The sequence below is a fragment of the Phasianus colchicus genome, chromosome 1 (genome assembly GCF_987193195.1).
Source record: "Phasianus colchicus chromosome 1, bPhaCol1.hap1.1, whole genome shotgun sequence".
NCBI lineage: Eukaryota > Metazoa > Chordata > Aves > Galliformes > Phasianidae > Phasianus > Phasianus colchicus.
The window spans coordinates 107,280,440-107,301,534 of NC_143436.1; the positions used below are offsets into that span (position 1 = coordinate 107,280,440).

General features: G+C 35.4%; 1 protein-coding gene across 4 annotated transcripts in view; it reads left to right on the top strand.

Annotated features, from left to right (window-relative positions):
• Positions 1-21,095, top strand: part of ITSN1 (intersectin 1) — a 119,123-nt gene that overhangs the window by 74,512 nt on the left and 23,516 nt on the right. For all 4 annotated transcript variants that reach the window (XM_090122025.1, XM_031612531.2, XM_031612530.2 and 1 more), the window contains 8 exons: positions 2,936-3,177; positions 4,097-4,256; positions 5,104-5,309; positions 5,998-6,080; positions 8,229-8,395; positions 13,875-13,920; positions 17,226-17,347; positions 19,762-19,879. In XM_090122025.1, the coding sequence (XP_089978151.1) occupies positions 2,936-3,177; positions 4,097-4,256; positions 5,104-5,309; positions 5,998-6,080; positions 8,229-8,395; positions 13,875-13,920; positions 17,226-17,347; positions 19,762-19,879 (1,144 nt within the window). The remainder of the gene's footprint in view (positions 1-2,935; positions 3,178-4,096; positions 4,257-5,103; positions 5,310-5,997; positions 6,081-8,228; positions 8,396-13,874; positions 13,921-17,225; positions 17,348-19,761; positions 19,880-21,095) is intronic.

Sequence of the window (21,095 nt, forward strand, 5' to 3'; positions counted from 1 at the left end):
TTCAGTACCTAAAGGGAGCCTACAAAGGGGAGGGGAATCAACTCTTTGAAGGGGTGAGTGACAGCAGGACAAGGGGAAATGGTTTTAAGTTGAGGGAAGGGAGATTTAGGTTGGACATCAGGGGGAAATTGTTTACAGAGAGAGTGGTGAGGTACTGGCACAGGCTGCCCAGAGAGGTTTGGATGCCCCATCCCTGGAGGTGTTCAAGGCCAGATTAGATGGGGCCCTGGGCAGCCTGGTCTAGCATTAGGTGGGAAGGTTGGTGGCCCTGCATGTGGCAGGGGGGTTGGAGATTCATGATCCTTGAGGTCCCTTCCAACCCTGGCAATTCTGTAATTCTGTAACTGTACCCAGTGCTTCTGCTGCTATTGTTGTATTGCTGTTACTTCTGTCACTTGTTGTGTTCAGCCATTGGGAATGAGAACTTGTAAGCTGTGTCTCTGAAGTATGATTGAGTAAATTAAAAGTACGCACACACTTCCATTCGTTTGGATGTACATTTATATTTGAGTTGTATTTTGCAAAAAAATAATCTGGAATAGAGTTTCTTGTACGGATTTGGGATGGTGAGTATAAAATTAGAAGGTAATCGGAACAAATTAATTTGAAAAACATACAAAGCAATATATCTAAAGTTCTGGTACTATGCAACAAAAGTAGATCCAAGTTATATTTTGTGTGAGTAACTGAGAAATCATTTTCAAAGAACTATAAAATAAAAATTGCCTTTCAAAGTGCCTTTTTATGAATATATACTGAAAACTTAATTTGGTTGAATAAACATAGTTTTGACTATCCTAATAAGCTGTTTAAAGAATTTCCTAATAATAACTTAAAGCTGTCTTCTAACAAGATATTAAATCAGTTGCTTTAAAAATCCCTTTGGTAATTCTTTTTTATCTGCTGAAAAATCAGTGGTTTTTTTGTGTTTACTGTGATTTGTCTCAAAGATGCCACTTTCTGAAGACCATGGTGACACATTTTTAGTCTTTCAGTACTGATTCTTTTGTGTATTGGTGATTCTAGGTACAACCTGAGGAACTGAATGTAGGAACAGTGTATTTGTTATTACTGCTTAGATTATTCAACTCTTCAGTGGGTGCTAATAGTCCATTTCTCCCTTGCTGTCCCAAGGTTCACCTCTGCTGTGACCTTCCATCACTCATATTGCTGCGCTAACAAATCCTATTCAGCTCTGCAGTGGAAATTTTGCCCTGCACTGCAGTAAAACCACATTGAACTGGTCAAGCATGTACTTCATTCATTTCTGGTTTTACTTTGAGTTAATAGGGACTGAGACAGAAGATACATGCAACAAAAAGCAGAAATAATGGATTGTTTTGCACCAGAAGAGGAGCGTGGGCTACAAATTACAATAATAGGCAGTGAAAGAGGCAGCACAGGGTATAAAGCAGTGCAATCTGTCTAGCTCCAAGGAGTGATCCAGGAACAATCGGAGGTTTTGCTGCTTCAGTTGGACTCATTTCTATGCAAAACAATGTTCCCTCTATTGGTCTGGAGTGACTCATTTACACCATTGCCACAAATAATTTTTTACCACTGTGGATTTTTTTTTGTTGTTTTTTTCGCCACACAAACAGAAATCATAAATTGGTGCATTTCCAACTGTTGAAGCAGCCAGTTCTGAGATACTACCATATGCCATTGTAGGATGTCATCATTTGTCATCATATTCTGAAATCTCCTTTGATTGAAAAGGATAGCATTTCTAATTCTTTAGCTCATGTAGCATGCTGTTAACAACAAATGCCTCATGTTGATAATGGATGCTTAGGAAGGAGAGTGAGGTGATTCTGAATTCGGGATTTAAGCATCTTTCACTAATTGCTATATTGATAACTGCAACTGTGAACACATGACTTATGCTCTCATTAGAAACTTTTATGTATTTTAAAATACTGTATGCTACTGGCCTAAGCAGATTAAATTCTTGCAAAAAAAATAGCCCCTGTGTAGAGCTGATCACGTGACTTTTCATTACTGGCCTGGCTTTACTGCCAACTTGATCATTGCTTGGGAATCTGCAGCAGATAGATATATGTTATTGATGTGCTAGAGGAGCAAACCTTGTTTGTATGCAAACGTTTGCTTAAACCCCTTGAAACTGAAATTCTATTGAAGTATCAAAGGCAGGTTGGATAGGTAGATCACCAAATTTGCTGTAATTATTACCTAATGCATTTACTGCCTTTTTCTTTTTGAAGTGCTTGCAGCCTCCAGATATTGTGTTAGTGTTTAGCTACCATATCAATTAATGAGTTATGAGGAGGAGTAGTAATGGTGAATTATTTTTCTTCTGCAATTCTTGATTACCATGGAATTATTTCATATAAGTATGTTAGAAAATATGTCACTGTTGTTTTGAATTTGTTTGGTGGATGTTGATTGTAATATGCTGTGTTTCTGTTGTATTTTCTGCAAAAGGAAATTTAGAAAAAACTTTAAAACTGTTTGAAAGCAGAAATAGTGATACACAATGGTCTTCTCCAAAACTAATGTCTCCAAGACTGGTGTGCTGTGACAGACTTTCAAGTATCTGTTTAAAAAACTATGCTTGGCTTATGCATTAGGGCTGAAATGAAACTTTTTTTTTTTTTTTTTTTTTTTACCTTATCATCCAGAAAACCTTTTCATTCTGGCTTGGAAAAAAAAAAAAATCATTGCAAAGCACGTTGCATTGGAAAATCTTCTCTTAGCTATTAAAGGCTATTGAAGGAATAGCTGATGGCATAATTCTCCCAGTGGTAAATTAAATAATAATTACAAAGCTCTGCCCAGGTTGAGCTTATACTTGTAATAAAGTTTTCATTTCTCTGTAAGTAGATAATTACTGTGGATGAGATGTATTTTATTTTTTTTTAGTATTCCATTTGTATATTATGTTTCTTAGCTTTCTAACTTAATGCATCTGCAGGTGGATGAAAGTCAGACTGGAGAACCAGGGTGGCTTGGTGGAGAATTGAAGGGAAAAACTGGATGGTTCCCAGCAAACTACGCAGAAAAAATACCTGAAAGTGAAGTTCCAGCATCTATAAAACCAGTTGAGACAGCTCCTGCACCTAAAGTTTCTGTGCATGAAACAAGCACGTCACTAGGAACTGCTGCATCTACAGAGTGCACGACAACTGCCAACAACTGGGCAGACTTCAGTTCAACGTATGTTTGGGTAGTGATTATCACAAGTGTGTTGGAGTACTTCCTAATTGATTAGACTATGATAAGAAGTTAACACAAAGTACACAGATTGCAAAAGATAAAGATTTTGTTTGAAGTAAAATATTTTTCTGTAGTAAATAGTTACAATTGCAGCCTTGTAAAACTGGAATCATTCTCCTATTTATATCTAGGTAGATAATGCACATTTTCATGCTTTTCATAAAAATTAGTAATGCTGTCGCTGACATGAGAAGAGTTTTGTTGGTTGTGGGCTTGGCACGGTTACAGTCCAGATGTACAACTGATTACTCAGCTAAGAGCACATGAAGCAGGCAAAGAAAACAGGCAGAGAAGATTTAAGTTGGATTATTTTATGCTGCTTGAGTTCACTGAATTTTGATCATTTAAGTGGGTACTTTGAGGCAGAGATATGGAACATGAGATTTGTTGGACATTTTAAAGGATAAGAGAGAGCATAAAAAGAGGTAGAGCAAAACTCTTTTTAAGAGCCAGTAGGAAATAATTTTAAGCAAAAGAAAAGAGGTGAAGATTTGAAGTAGCAATATGAGATATAACACAGAGGCATGTGAGAGTGCCACTGTGACTGTGCGTAATACAGGCTGCAGTACTTTTCATTGCACTGGGGCACACCTGAACAATGAAATTACAGAAATGGTTGGCCATAAATGAGCAACGATGAGCAATTAACTGTTCTTAGAGGCTGCCTTCTAGAAATGTATTTATTGTAACCCTCTCTTTAATTGCCTAACTTTCACTGCAGAGTTAATTTCACTGCTAATAGCTCATAGAGTATTGAATTACAAGAAATAGATCTAGGATGTAGAATTTTTTTCTTTGCACATGAGCATTTTTATTCCTTTTAAATACTGTAGGAATAATGTAATTCACTTATTTTCAGATGGCCAGCAAACACTAATGAGAAACCAGAGACAGACAACTGGGATGCCTGGGCAGCTCAGCCGTCTTTGACTGTTCCCAGTGCAGGGCAGCTGCGGCAGCGATCAGCCTTCACCCCTGCCACTGTTACAGGATCATCTCCCTCTCCTGTTTTGGGTCAGGTGAGCAGCTGTGTTCACTGGAACTGTTCTGAGCCAGCATGAACTTCTGGATAGCAAAGAGAGAACATTTACAATTGAAACCCTTTCCTGAGATGTGTGAACTATGACAGTTTGGAGTGCTAAAGCATTAGTATACACCCACTGACAAAGTCAGTAGCAGAATCTAACACAAGCAAGCTGCTGTTCTGCTGTTCTTTGCTAGCTTTTTTAAACTACAGTGGGCCAGTCGTCTTAAAGTTTTGGCTGGGTACTATTTTTGAATCATTTCCTTTGGGCTTTATTAAATCACATGACAACAATCTTCGTTCCAGAGTGGATTATATGGTTAAGTGGTGTAGGTGAGATTAAGCTTCACAGTAGATGAATTCAGTCCATCTGTAAGAGACTGCACTTTCCTCAACTGGACGCTTTGTTCTTGTAGGCTAATGTGTTGTTCTGATAAACGCAAAATACCTTAGTGTCTTTGAACAAAACTAAAAGGTAGTATAAACAATATATTATTAGCAGCAAAGCATAATTTTCCATGAAGTTTGCTTTAAACCCTTTAAAAATAACTTTGTCAAGGTTTATTGTATCTATAACTTAATTGTAGAACTTGCAAAGAAGTGAACTCCCAAATAGTCTTGCATTATAGTGATTACACATTAACAGATAGAAATGTTGGAGGGCTGTGAGCATTTCTTGTATTACTTTGTAATTTTGACTGATATATTTTGTTTATACAGATGAGAAGTCACAGTATTTTGTGGCTTTATAAATAATATGAAAATGTAATTCCTTAAGGAGTTTTCTTTATGCAAAGTGTTGAAAGACTGAATTCTCTCTCTTTTTCTCTAAATTGCATTAGGGTGAAAAAGTGGAGGGACTTCAAGCACAGGCTTTGTATCCTTGGAGAGCAAAAAAAGACAACCACCTTAATTTCAACAAAAATGATGTCATCACAGTTTTAGAGCAGCAAGATATGTGGTGGTTTGGAGAAGTACAAGGACAAAAGGGGTGGTTTCCTAAGTCATATGTGAAGCTTATTTCAGGCCCCATTAGGAAGTCAACAAGGTATTGTATTTGCTTATACCATACTTTACTTCCATATTATATTGGTTAAATAAATATGAAGAGTTGCTCACTTGAGTTTTAAAGTTTAAACTCAACTCTGTATAAATATTTTTATGTGACTCTTCTCTGTTAGATTTTTACTCCCATCTCTGAAAATTCAGGTGAAGAATATGTGAGCTGACCTCAGTTCTCCTTGCACCATACGCCACCACCAATAGACCTAAAGCTTAATCTACAGTCTTAATTATATGTGACTTGCAACTAAGAAATTACTATTTTGACATTATGAATTATAGCTATATAAGTCTCAGCTTATTTTTTTTCCCAGAATAAAATACAGTACACCAGAGCTTAATCACTTATCATTATTCTTGGAGGATGAAACAATCGGAATGTAGTTCTGTGAAAGGTGAAGTCAGCATTAACATCACTAATACTAATTAGAATGTTTTTAGATTTTTTTTTCTTCTGAGGGAAAGGAGGGGCAGCAATCTGTGTATTCCACACAATTACTTAATTATAACTATGACTAGCAATTGTACTTGAAAGATGTAATTTGTAAGTTTACTGTTTATTAGAAAATTTAGGGAATTGCTTAGGGATACATGTGCATATTTTATTTTTGTCATACATTAAGCATCTTCTGAAGAGATTTAATTTCTTAAATAACTGTTATTCTCTTGTAAAGCATGGATTCTGGTTCTTCAGAAAGTCCTGCTAGTCTGAAAAGAGTAGCATCACCAGCAGCTAAAGCAACTATGTCAGGTGAAGGTAAGCATTCCAGACTGGATGGCATTAACACTATTTTACTATGTGATTAAATGTAAGTAGTCTGCGTATTACCAAAAATGAGCCCAGAATCAACAAAACAGGCTTGTTTTAAGATCAGACCTGTACAAATTTGGATATGTTGTATATGTAGAAACAATAATTGAACATTTCTTCTACAGTTTATAGTGTTCCATACGTAAATATTTTGGTATCAGTTCTGTTCCCCATGAAACTATTTAGAATGAGTTTTTGCAGAGGGCCAGTAAAACATTTCCATGTTGTGTTTATTTGTAATTCATAAGTAATTAATGATGCCAGGAATTATTAATGAATGTCTCAATTTCACTCAATACTCATTTCCACTGTTCCATTAAAGCTTCCTGTAACTGACTGTAGTTTCTTTATTTGAAAGTTGTGATACTTGTGGTCAAAGCTATCCCTCATTTTTTAAGGATGGAGCATATGGGGCATAGACAGATAATTGTCAGGTCCCTGAAGGGTTTTAAAAGACTTGTATTCTTGGTTGTTACCACTCTTCAACTGGAGGTTATTGTCTCCATATGAGCTGTGCTAACAGACTGTGGGCACTCCAATCCACTTCAGTGCAATGTCTGTAAGGTTAACTTAAATCACAGTCAGAGTAAATTAATGGATCTAAATTTAGTTTACGAATTAACATCTACATATTCTCTTCAAATGCCTTGCATTTTTCAGCTACAGTTCTGCATATGATTTCAAGTGGAAGAGGTTTTTTTGGTTATTGTTATATTTGATACACTACTGACATGAGCACTACAGAAATTAAAACAAGAGAATGCTAGAAATCTGTCCAAAATGGAAAGAGATCAGTTATTTTGAAACCTAACTAGTCTTGCTCGGTGTATATTTCATTAAAAGCAATTTGGAAATGCTAAGTCTTTTTTTGTAAAGTATAGAATATCTCAGGTTATATGTTAGTATTAAAAGGGACACAATTTATATAAAAACATTTCAAAAAAGCTGTATTTTTAAGAAACAGTAGAAGATGATAGATCCATATTTTATTAGATGTAGAGAACATAAGAGAATATACATGTATATGGCATACATTGTGAATTTTAATGTTTTTGTGTACTTGCGTACAAACAGATGTATGTCTCCTTCAACTGCAGTTGTTAGATAAACTCTCTCTTAGCTTTCATTAAGAAAATGTATTGCGGTTTGAATTCTTGCTGAAGTTCAGTAGTCAAAGTGAGAGTTTTGGTCAGATTTAGTGTTCAAGCAAATGGAACAATCGCCAGTTGCGATGGAATACTTGAACATTTCTGTCAAGTATGCATGATGATCTTCCTGAAATACTGTGAGGTGTTCTTAATCCCAGAGCTGATCACAGAAACATAGGATATAATCTTCAGTAATCTATTTTATGCCCATGTAAAATTTGTTAATGCTTAGTTAAGTAAGAATGTATCAAGTTGTGTCTAAAATGTTAATTAATTGTTTAAAATTCTTTGTAATCCTTTATGTAAAGGTTTTTTTTTTTCCCATGTAATCCTGTGGTACAGTGATGCACTGCACTACTGAACATCAGTCTAGTGTTTTTGCACTTGAATACTAAGTAGGTGACTGTGTTTTAACAAAGTAAAACACTCAGGCTTTGTCTTGACATTTCCCAGCCATCTGTTTCAAAAGATGCAATGAGATGTGTGCTCCCTGTGCAAACCTTCAAGTAATGAAAGAATTCATTGTACATGAGAGCCAAACAGCGTATGTAAGATGAAGACTCTGTCTACAGATGTTTGGATACTGAGATTTTTTTCTGTCCTCAAATCTGAAAATGCTAGTCAACAGCACAAATCAGAAACCACTGGGAAATATGTTCAGAATACTTTCTGATATAAAGTAATAATGTATGTGCATTTTAATTATACTAGCAAGCTATTTTACCAAAAAGATTCCCCAGGGCAGACTTTTGATAGATTGTATTTAGTTTTGCTATATATTTCATTTTATACATTAAATAATATTGAAGCTTTATGAATAAAGTAATTAATCAGTTTATCTTCTGTCTAGCTTCTAGTTAGATCATATTCTATTTGGCTTTGCGAATGATAATCAAGCAGGTTATCAAGTGTTTCCCAATGTTGTGTATCTATTTCCTTCTTGCAGAATATGTTGCTATGTATACTTACGAGAGTTCTGAGCAAGGAGACCTAACCTTTCAGCAAGGTGATATGATTCTTGTGACAAAGAAAGATGGCGACTGGTGGACAGGAACGCTGGGTGATAAAACAGGAGTTTTCCCATCTAATTATGTGAGACTCAAAGATTCTGAGGTAGAGACGTTAAATTGTTTTAAAATTGGACTGGGGGAGTTATGTTTTCTTTGGTGTTGTAGTGATATTTGCATGTGAGTGGTTTGCAAGGGAAGAAAAAGTATTTGCTGAACATGAATTTGGAACAGGAAATGATAGTTACATTTCACAATGTAATTTCTTAAGTTCCATTCTGAGCCATTTATGACAATAACTCTTAGATAAATTAATAGTTAACTTAGCAGTTTTGTGGAGACAAATAAAAATAGCTACATTTGCTTTTTTTTCCAGATAAGATTTTAATGGCTGAGTTGTATCCTTCTGTCATTTTCTTTAAAAAATAAATTAAGGGAAATATTTCAGTTTATTATATTTTTTTCTTTCCCTGTTTCAGCGTTCTTGCAACTCAGGGAAACAAATTTGGCAATAAAAATTAGCTAACTACTATATATATTAATTAAATAATAGAGGTCCTGTCTCATCTGATTTTGTCCTGGAATAATCTGATAGAGCATGTCTGTGTTAAACTTTTTTTTAGATACTCTTAAGAAAGATGTGTTCTCATTTTATGTTCCTTGTCTATCTGGGAGGATAATTGTCACCTACCAGTAGGAATTAGCTTATTGTCACCTGTATATGGTACTAATCTCTTGATGGGAAGGACTTTTTGTTTGTGTCTCTGAGAATTATAATTTTTTTAAAGTAAATAAATACAAATTTATTTAGGTGTCATGATGAACAACAGATTGACCATGAGCCAGTAGCACTGTGCCCTTGTGACTCACAAGGTCAATGGTATACTGGGGTTCATTAAAAAGAGTGTGGCCAGCAGGTTGAGGGAGGTGATTCTCCTCCTCTCCTCTGCCCTGGCAAGACCACTTCTGGAGTATTCTGTCCCATTCTCTGTACCTCAGGTCAAGAAGTTCAATCTTCATTTTAGAATTGAAATGTTGTGCTTTATGTTTAGCATACAGTTTTGGATATGCCTGTGCTCTTTCTTGCCATTTCAGTTGCATCAACTCTAGAGTTATGAACTCTAGAGAACAGCCCAGGTCAGAAGAGACCTTGAAAGATCATCAGGTCAAACCTTAAATCTGTTTGTGACTGTGGAGCAGCAAAAAGTTGGATCAAGTCCCCGACTAGATTAGGAGTACTTAACAGTTCAGTTATTGGAAGTATTGTAGCACCATGGATCCCACCATAGCAAGCTAACTTGTCTTTCTGTCAGAGAGAGAACGTTTTTTACAGTAGCAAGTTGTGATGTCACTTAATTAAGATGGGGTAGAGGTTTGTCCTGAAGACTGAGCTCACTGACAGTCCAGACACGCCTTTGGACTGGAAGCTCTGAACTCTGTGTCCCCAAGTCTAGCGGCTTGTTACGCCTCTTGGTGCTGCAACATCCCTTCAATTGTGGCAGCAGAGGTCTTTGTGGGTCTGTATCAGGGAAAAAGACTGGTTAAGGAAAGCACAACTTTTTGCAGTTCAGGCTATGCTTTGTATTTCACCCCTGCCAGTAGTTCTTGACGTATCTCACAAAGATGGTGGTTGTCGCATGGTTAGAAATATGGGTACAGATAATTTATTCCCTCACTGTGGAAGAACATATGATTATGAAACTGAGACCTAAATCTCTTTAGAACTTAACACTTGTAAGTTCATATCATAGTCGATGATATGCAGTGTCAGCTTCCTGAAGCCCTGTGAGGCTTAATTCATAGATGGGTAGTAATAGTTGCTAATTAGTTCCTTAACACTGACTAACAAGAATGTAACTGAGGTTAAGTTTACTTTGAATGCTTCTGAAGGACCTAGTTTTGTTTTCCTGTGAGATGTTCCTAACACACTTTAGTCTCAAAATCTGGGAATGTATATTGAGATATGTTAAGCTGCCTTTTGTGTGTCTTCAAGTATTGGGCGTATCAAATGCTTGTCCTGTCTGATGGAGAACAGGCACACATATTGGCAAGTCTTTGTAGAGAGCTCAGAAACAGACATTTAATACAGAGAACTGTGTTTATTAGAGAACTCAGTTTCATGTTTGTCTGATCTCAGCATGTCTGGGTCTGAAACCACAAAGTGCAGTTTATTAAAAAGTGGTCCGACTGCTCTTTTTGCTGGTGAAAACCACATCTTCAGATAAAATCTTGATGAGAAAAAAAGAGGAAAGAGTACAAAGCTCTAGGAGATTTATATTCAGGATAGTTATTTTCCTGAAGTGATTCACATGCCCCCCGGGAGATAGTAGTTGTTCTAGGTGGATAATTGCCATTACACGTACAAGGTTTTGCTATTCAGCTTGGTCACAGAGCCAGTTTTTGCAAAAGATTTCACAATAGTGGCTGTCTTAACTTTCGGATGTGCTGCTGTGCTTGGACAGCTGCTGGCTGATCATGAAAAATTTTGCTAAAAAAGCAAATTAGTTTACTGTGTTCTGCTCTGTTGACTTAGGCCTGAAAAACAAGGCAGTGCTAATCATTCAGTAGTTCTATTAATTTACCTCAAGCAACCATACTAAGGAATTTTCTCTCCCTTAAAGTTTGAACATATTAACAAAGTGAATGTCTTTATGTTCTTCAAGTAAGCAATTTGATGGTCTGTTCTCAGAGTTTTCATTAAATTGAGGTAGGTATGCACAGATTTTAATTTTAGCATTTTCTTGAGACTGGTGTGATAATTACCTCTGCATTAGAATATGGAATTGATGCGGTGGATTTGGAAAACCAAAAATGTAGATCCCTCAACTTATGAGACCTTGTGTAAGTGTTCTGAAAAACGTCTAGCAGTCAAAACCTACTCAGTCTGGATTCTTAGGGCATTACTGTACAACACAATTGGTAATTCTACTGCCTTGTTTTATTACATTATCAGAGCAAGTTCTTCTTGTTTCAAAAGATTTTATCATTTGGCACAAAATGTCTTCAAATGCAGCTAGTATCTTAGATGTACAAAAAGGAGATAAAATGAGTTATTTCCTCTCCACTGTTTTTTTTTTTTTTTTCTTAACAAAAGGATACAAGATATTTCTCCAGGGGAGACCAGAAGTTGGGTCTATCTTTAAGTGCACTGTTTATTAATTTAGATAATTTTTGAAACAGTTTTTTCTGTTTATTTCTTTTTCTTTCCAACAAGGATTCAGAGAATCTTCAAGAACTCAGGCTCAGTTTAGTTAAGGTGATTTGGAAACTTCCCTCTCAGGGTAGTCTATGTTTACCAGTGAATTGCAAAGATACAGTGTCACATCCTGCTTTATCTGTCCCTACATGCCTAATCTGACAACCTGGACGCTGGTTAATTGATGTTTGAAAAAATTTGTTATTTGGAAGTCTTTTTGATTAATAGGGTGAAGTGGTATTTCTCTGCTGAAAATACTTAACTAAGTAGTATCAATTTCTGATATTACTGTATTAGTGCCTGTCCTCTCATTTGGTTCCAGACCTTTTAATCTTTCCTCCTCATGACTGCGGATGGACCCACCATCACTTTGCATGGAACATCTTGTTCCCAGACCTAACTTTAGTCTTTGTGTCTAATCACTGTGTGATGCTTTCGTATTTCACTTTTTAAACTTATTATAGGTCACAGTAGTCAGAGAGGAAAAGGAGGGGGCAGAAGAGAAAGAGAACCAAGGAAAGATAGGAAGACTTGCTGGCTTTCCAGGAAGTAACTGTAATCAGTCTTTTACAAAAAAGTTGCACTGAGACCAAATTATTTTTAACTTACGGCATCCATGTTCCACAACCCTTCCCAAAATGTAATTCACAAAATGTCAAAGTCTGCTGTGATATACTAGGTGTATGAAAAGTGCTTTTGTGCCAGATGTTTTTGTTTTTTTTAAATGTCTTCCCTATCCTCACTGTCACCTTCCAGTGGCAGTTTCAGGTAATAGGACATGCACACCAACCCCACTGAGTTTTCTGCTAATACAGCATTATGAAGTATTATAGTTCAGTCTGAAAGATCAGGATTCCATAGTAGCTTTTCTGGAAAATGTCCAAAACTCTGAAGTCCTAGAGCAGTCACATACTCTTCAAGACCGTTATTTTTCCTAATAATCTATTTTATTGAGGCATTCAAAACTAATACACATTTTTAGAACGGCACTGTTCTCGCAGTCGTTCAACTAGATTTTTAGTTATTGCCTTTATTAGTTTATTTAAAATTCCCAGCTTTTAAAAATAACAAGTTAAGGAGAATATGGAGGATGAAGTTGTTCTTTTCCTTAGAGGAACAGGTATTCTGAAAACCCTCCAGTCATTTATGTAGGCTCAGATACGTGAGGAAGATGCTGAGGGAAAAATTGAGAAGAGGCTGAAGCATCGTGAGCATTACTTGAAGGCAGTAGGATTTCTGACCAAAAGACAGTTTAGATTTGCTATGTTGCTGTCATGTGTATCAGACATTTGTATTGTAATAGCTAAGGCTGGCAATGTACTAGGAAGCAAGTAAGATAATTATTTAGGGCATAGGGGGATTCTGTCCTACAAAGAGTATCTATTAAAAAGTCTGGCAAAATGATTGAGAGAGGGGATATGCAAGGGTAGAGTCAAGACCACTCCTGGATTTGAATATTCTAATCACATGTATATGACTAGTCCTGAAAGTGCCTTAAAAAAATAAGTAAAGATAACTTTTTCCAAGTGACTGGTGTTCTTTAGGGAAGATAAATTTTTGAACAGGAGAACTGTGAGTTTTTAAATTGAGAAGGCTTTTTATGCTAAATTTGGTTTTTCAGAATAGCTGTTTTCTTAAACATAACTGAACAGAACTGCTTCCATGGCTTGCTAGTTTTCTCATGGGTGTTCACAAAGGTTTTTCTCTTGGCTTGGGCAACAGGATATTCATACCTCATCTGAACCCACCTACATTCAGAGGAATTAGCTGTCTTTATCAAGACAGATAGCACTTTGTTATTGAGTGTCGTATCTCTCAGCTGGGCATAAAAAATGATGGTGGAGCTTCTACTAATGCAACACATACCGTCTAAAAAGTTCAGATAGCTCATCTTAGGGTTGCAGTGAAGGATTTCTACATTAACTATTTTCCATATAAGAAAATTTGGAACCATAATATGTACAGTATTTAAATAATTAAGTCTGATTAATTTTTTAGGCATATTTGCAATCCAAATATTTGAGAGTTGAAAAATACTATTGTCATATTAGCTCAACTTGGCAACATTAACATTTTGTAGATATGCAGGTCAACAATGAAAATGCTATGTAATTTGTGATTACATTGGTATTTACATTCAGTGGAAGGCAGAAGAGTTCAGGAAAGATCTCTGCACCTTTATGTAGTTATCTACTTCTGTACATCACATTTTTTATTTCTATATATTAATTGCCATCTCAAATAGTAACAGTTCTTGTAAGAACAGACTTCATTTAGTTTTTTACTCTCATCTTTTTTTGGTGTGTTAAAGTGAAGTACAGTAAATCATTTTAATATACTGAAGATATAATTATGACTGCTAAACTTACATTTTCCTCTCTATTTCAAGGCTTCTGGAGCAGCTGGAAAAACAGGAAGCTTAGGGAAGAAACCTGGTAAGTTATATATAGTTGACAGCACCTCATCTTAAGTACTGTGTATATCTAGTCAGTGAAAAAATTTCAGTGGGAACAAAATCTTTTCCATAATAGTAAATCATTTGCTCTTCGTCATTTATATCTTCTGAAATGCACTGTTATGCTTTAGTAATTTACATTAATGAATACTGTTTATATTAAATTAATGTGTAACCTATTCATCACTGTATTGAAGTAGCATATGTAGCTAAGGAATAAAAATCTGCTTGCTCAAAAACAAGTGTAAACTGAACCAAAAAAAACAGTGGAAGCCCACAGAGTGCTCAAGTTTCCCAGTGTTCCTGAAATGGAAGTACACATTTCACATTGTGGTTTCACAGCTTTGCCCCAGTCTGGTATACATTGACTCTAAGCTCTCGTGTCTGCTTCCTATTTTCAAGAGCATATACTTTATATCATGTAGCTTATTGCCTGTAAAGCCTGGTCATATTGCAGATGATCATGTTGCAGGTTATTTTTTGGCTTGAAAGAAGTCTTCTTGTTCTTGGGTTAGAGGTCAGGGGAAGGGCTGTCCTTTTAAATGGGTTTTTCCAAAGATCAGTTAAGGAGTGCATTGTCACTGGCAGGCGTTTGTAAACATTCCAGAAGACATCTCTTTTTTTCTCTTCGGTGTATTTATTTGCTTCTGTACCAAAGAGATGATTTTGCATCCAGTTGAACTAAATTAGGAGATGTTCAATGATTCTGTCCCTTTCTCTGAGGCTTATTTAGTTGCTTAGTGAGGTAGTTCAAGGATGTGGATTACCAAGTCTTGCCTATTTCCATACCCATATACATACTCATGTTCATGTTTTATTTTGTTTTGTGGGGAGAAAGTTGCTTTTTGTCTGTCTGAACTGGCTCACTACTCAAGTGTGTAAAAGAAAAGAGAGAGGAGGCAGAATAGATTGCAGTAGCCCCAGCTTAATTTGTCTTATTTTACCTCTGCTCTTGGCAAATCTTACTGATCCATCTATGGAAAGAAGGATTTGGAAATAAACTACTTCTGCCCTTTCAAACTTTGCTTTGAATAACCAAACACAGTTGTGTTAATAGATTAAAAGTTTGAGAGGCAGAAAAGAACTCTGGAAAACCTGTAAAAGTGAGACTTGGTAGGAATAATGACAAGAATCTGATAGGTATGGCTACTGTTTCTATGCATGGGAGAATTAAGAATGAGAGGACTTGAGTACCAGCCTTATTCTCACTACTCTTTTAAATCTGAACATTCAGCAGAGGAGAGACTGGGGTTTGTGTTGACAAAAGGTGTATTTAGAACTTTTTGGAATTTAAGAACAGTTTAAGAACAGTCCTGCCTATTTTTCAGCAAGTAGGTTCATGGATGTTTTTGCCATAGAAAAGCTTCAACAGCTCAGCCAACAGAAGTGAAATGCTAATAAATGAGGTGAAATATTCCAGTTTGTTCTAGAAGCAGCAGGATGAACAAGTGGGTTTTGATAATAGTCTGTTTGACAAGGAAAAGAAAATGCTGTCTTTTGGAATTTAAGCAGCATAATGGGGACAACTGTATCTGTGAGAAGACATTTCTTTCTCTTTGTAAATGAATCTCTTTGGTAGAGGACAGGTTCTCCTGGCCTGAGCTGTAAATGACTTCGATCTCTTCTTAGTAATTCAGTATTTAAATATATCAAAATTAAAAGTCCTTCCTGGAATAAAAGCTTCTTTTTTTCCCCTTTTTTTCTTGAACAAACAGGAAAAAAAAAACAAAACACCAAAAAATCCCCCAAACTTATTTTGCTGCATGTTTTCCTCCAACTTTCTGCTTTTCTTTGACATATAAGAGCTAGATATTAACTTCTATTTCAGATCTGTTCACAGTAAAAATTCTGTATGCTACCAGTTGGTGATATCTGGAGCCGTGTGGATTGTCATTATGTAGATAAAATTGTGATTTTTTTTTCTGAGTTACAAGCTATAAGATTTTTGTTCTCTCAATAGAATGCACAGTATGATATATTGAAGATTATGGGTTTTTTTTATAGTAGAGAGAGGTTTTTGCATAATTAAAAAAATGACCAATTCCCACATTTAGTTTATTTGCTGGTGAATTGCTTCTGAATTGCTCTGAGGTGGGTGAATTGATGCAATTGTGAAAAACCTACCACTCAGGGTCTTGTAGATCTTTTAGCAGTATGGCCGTGTTTCCTGTCAAAAAGCTTGTTTTCTTTGTCTTCATACAGGATAGTCTGTGCTGCTGATGGCTTTTATCTGTATAGACCTTTCTATTCTACCTACAAATATCATATTTACTTAGCATTTCTTTCTTCCATCTTCTGCTTTCAGAGTTGAGATGCTATTTTTTAAGTTCCAGACCCATGGGTAAAGCATCTTTCTAACTCTCAGCCAGGACCTTTTTTTTATCACCTGTTTGGTCCATGCTTTTACCAAAGGTTTCCAATAATCATTGTATTAAATATACTCTCTCCATTACCCTAACCATGTTTTGATGGCATGATAAACCTGACTTAAAAGTTGTCAGTCAGACATTGCAGCCCTAACTGCAGCCATTTATAAGCTCCTGTCAGTTCACATCTGTTCAGAAATGGGTTAACCCTGTCAGACTTTATGGTGATTAAATTTTCATCTATATTTCCACAACTGTAAAATGGCGTGAACTGCTCCATCCACTTTGTGAAACTGAGAGAGAATGGTGTGCTTACCATTACTATCCTGTCACATTTTTGCTACTAGGTAAATTAGATAAGGCACCATTCTTCTATTAATGTCCACAAAAGAAAGGTTTAAAAATAAATCCTGCCTGTTGCATTTCAGAAACTTCCATTTTTTGTCTAGTGTGGTGGTGAGAATTTTTTTGCAGTCCTGCATTACTTTGTACCTCTGTTACTACATCTTCATTATATTGTCGTCACTGTCTATCTCTTTGTAGGGAACTTAGTCCAAACTGATGATACAAAAACATGCTTAGTGGAAAACAGTATTTATGAAACTTGATTTTAAGAGCCACATGGCTTTAATGATGGTCATTATTCTTCTCTATTTCAGATATTTTTTGTATCCTACCCATACAACTGTTGCACCTCTGTCCTCTTATTCCTATACTACTGTGAACTTTTTAAGGAGGAACTTCTAATCTGTTTTGTAATTATAATTTGTATTCAATAAACTATGTAAATGCATTAAATTTTAATGGAAAAAAATTCAAAATGGATATACTATATCAGTGATAATAGCAGAGTCAATCTTGAATAGAATGTGTTCATTTTTTTTTCAAGATTAACTTTTTCTTCTTCCTGCTTTAACAGAAATTGCCCAAGTTATTGCCTCTTACACAGCAACAGGTCCAGAACAACTCACCCTTGCTCCTGGTCAGTTGATTCTTATCAGAAAGAAGAACCCAGGTGGCTGGTGGGAAGGAGAGCTCCAAGTGAGTAATTTTTTTTTTAAATAAAATTCCACTTTAAAGAATCTGTGATTTTTTAAAATAGTTCAAAATGATAAATATGTCAGTGTTAAATACATTATCTTGAAAATGTTCTGCAACTAATCTTTTACAAGTAAAATGCCTTTTCATTCTAATGCATTGAAATTGAAATAACTTTGGAGAATGGCAGGAGAAAACCATATTTCTTCACTGTGAGCAGAGATACCCATCTCACGAATCAGACCCAGCCTGCAATCTGCTTTCCTGTTCATTTTCCTGGATGCTCGGTGTTTGACCTAGTTCAAACTTAAATAATTTTTTTCCTCATTACTACTTCCTTTTTTGCTTTTCCTGGTGGTATTTTTTCAGTTCTTTGTGCGTAAATCATTTTCCAAGATTGGTTTTCATTCATACTCATCTTTATGTTGTTCACTTGTAACTTGAGACTCAAAGTTTATTTTTAGACACAAAATAAGCTTCACTTGGCAAGAGCTGTCACAATTAACCACTTATCAGCTAATGAGCAGAGTCAGTTGTTTGGTGGTTTTTTTGTTGTTTGTTTTTGTTTGTTTGTTTTTTAGGTTCAATTTCTTATTGTGCAAATTCTTATCTGTGGTTTTGGATACCACACTATCTTACATTTAGTTTTACAAGTGTTTTTTTCATTCAATGTCCTGTTCCTGTTCTTTTCATTCTCCTGTTTTAATACTAATATTAGTTCTTGCCTCCTCTGTTACGTGTGCCTAAAGGCTAATGGAACAACATGGTGAAATGGTTAGAAGAATTGATAAAAAAATAAAAGCAGTGACAATAAAAAGCTGTTGTAAATGACTACTAGATTTGGAAAAGGACATTGGTATTAACTTCTTAATGCATTTAGTTTTTAAATGGCAGATTTTATAAGAAGTGTATGCTATTGTTAAGTATCAAGCTGACATGTATTTTGATCTACTTGTCTAGCTAAAGGTAAAATAAAGTAGGGCAAATGTGTTAAGCATTGCGTTGCTAGATTTAATGCAGAATATGTTAAAATTAATGGTCTAGAAACACTGTAGATCAAAAACTTTCATTTTCAGTAAAAGGAGGGAAGAAAATAGTGAAGGAATAGTTTTTCTTTGGTGACTTTTTGAACTAAAATTAGTACCTATTTTCTTTTATAGGCAATATTCTTTGTACTCAAAATTTCAACCTTAATCTAACTAAAAAAAAAGGTAGTTAAAATAATTCTTAATATAGACTTAATAATTTAAAAGCTGAGATTTGAATTAAAGTTTTATAATAACCTTTCTTAGCTGAGGAAAATTAAAGATATTTCTTCTGATTTAATTTGCAGAGCACAATGTAGTTGATGAAATAACAGGATGCAGATTCTGTAAATTGCTATCCTGCTTCAGTAATACAAGCTTTAACACACTTGATCAGGCCTGCACTTTTCTGTCCCAACATCCCGTTTCTGACAGCGACTGATTGCCGCTGTGTTACAAACCTTACAGCCCCACTCTGGGTCATGTATGTGTTCATCTGTTTCTGTTCATGAACACACATTCTAGTATGTAAGTGTACCACATTTTATACTGATGTTCTCTGACATCATGAGAACATTTAACATGCTTTCCAAAACCTTAACATCTGTTAATTAGGATCATTTGGATAGTTTGATTGGATTCTGGCTTTGGGATTTCGTGTTTGAGTCCAAACTTGATGAACTTTTTCAGGTCATGTTTTGTTGTATTTCTAGCACTTAGTTAATGTGACATATGTTTGCTCTCCTCCACCTATTGGTTGAGCAGGAGAGGCTAATACAAAGTTTAGAAACTTTCTTAGAAGGAAAGAGGTAATTGAAATTCTTAATCTCTATTTAAACTATTACAATCTAGATACAATTTAAAAACAATTATTGGAATAATGAAAAAGCATTTTAATGTTGCAATTCATTATTGTGATAGCTAGCCTGGCATTCTAGAGCTAAGGTTTTAAAAAAAAAAATTAAATCATTTAGAAGGAGCGATATTGTAGTTTTATTTATAAAGCACACAAAGTAGGAAAACTTAAGTGAAAACTCACTTAAGTTCATAGAATCACAGAATCATAGAATGGATTGGATTAGAAGGAACCTCAAGGACCATCAAGCTCCAACCCTGGGCCGCCAATCTCCACATTTAATACTAGACTTAAATTAGTAGTAAATAAGTGTTTAGTTGTAATAAAAGCTTGTTTCGTAATGGGAAGCATCATAAGATTGAACTATCACCATGAAAATAGCTGACAGTTTCCTTATAAAATGAATTTTACTTGAAATGCTTGGACTGCAAATAGTTAAGGTGTTGGCTGAAATGCCTTGCCTAAGGTTCTATTGATAAGCTTATTCCTCTTAAAAGAATTGTTTCTTTTTCTTTCTTTCTTTCTTTTTTTACTAGGCACGAGGGAAAAAACGACAAATAGGATGGTTTCCTGCTAATTATGTAAAACTTTTGAGCCCTGGTACCAGTAAAACTACACCAACCGAGCTACCTAAATCAACAGCATTACCTTCAGGTAAGCAGTGCTTTAATGGAGTTGCTGTTGTAATGCATATCATTTACAATAAGACTTCTAAAATTAATTAATTACAAGCATTAAATATATGCCACAGTAGTCACTTTGGTAAAAACTATTTTTATTTTATTTATTTATTTATTTACTTTTAAGCAAGGAGGGTGGACAATTGGTTTCTACATTTATTGCGGTGATCCCTGAGGTGTAGCTGTATAGTGACATTACACCTTAATGAGTAAAATATTCAAGTTATAAGTCCTGTTTGTTAGCAGTAAATGTATTGAGGGAGTTTTTAAAGGTTCAGAATGTTCCATAGGCTTATCAGTGGAGGCACTTGTCATTCAGGACTTTCTATTTTTCCTAAGATGAAGTGTGAGAAAACTACACAAGTATAGAGCTTTTTGTCCTTGATAGTTAAAGTTTATGAAAGGATACAGGAGTGATAGACCTTTTTACTTATAAAATCTATTTGCTACAGCTCCAACATGGGCAGTATCAGCTCAGTCAATCTATTGCAAAATATAAAGCCAGACAGAAGACTGAGAATGGAAAGTTGATTGCTTGTGGTTGTTTCAGTCCTTCACCATTTTGGGTTTGCTAGTTTTGTAGTACAAGGTAAAGGAGATCTTTGACAATCAAAAATGTGTAAATAGTTCATTTTATTTCCATAATACCCAAAGATTTGAAGCAGTTGTCAATGATTTTGTGTTCTGTAGTTAAATTGGTCTCTTAGCACTGAGATGCAGTATCTCAATGTGAAGGGATTTTTTGTTTGCTCGTTATTTCAAGTTTGACAGTCTGGGACTTCTGACGCATGCTAATAAAATTTACAGAATAAATTTTCTAGTGCGTTTCTCATTGCCTATAGAACATGGAAATCTTAATTTCATTCGTTCTAATCAAATTCAGCTTTGTTATAGACCCGTTCTTTTGGAGAGTGAGAATAAGAAATAGCACCATCTTGCCTTTCTATTATGATGGGTGGTCTAACTTAGTGTGTGGTTAATGTAAGATGTTAAGAGGTTAATGTTTGAGAAGCACCTTTGTGGAGGGAGTGTGTTAGTGAGAAGTCTTATTATAGCAAAAGACATGGAAAGCTTGAAGTAAACTCTTCACAAGGATAAAACAGTGCTGAAGGTGGTGCACTGTAAAGAGTGTAAGAGTGTGTCACGTCTGTGTGGGTTTTAAAGGCAATGGATCTACCAGAAGCCTCCTT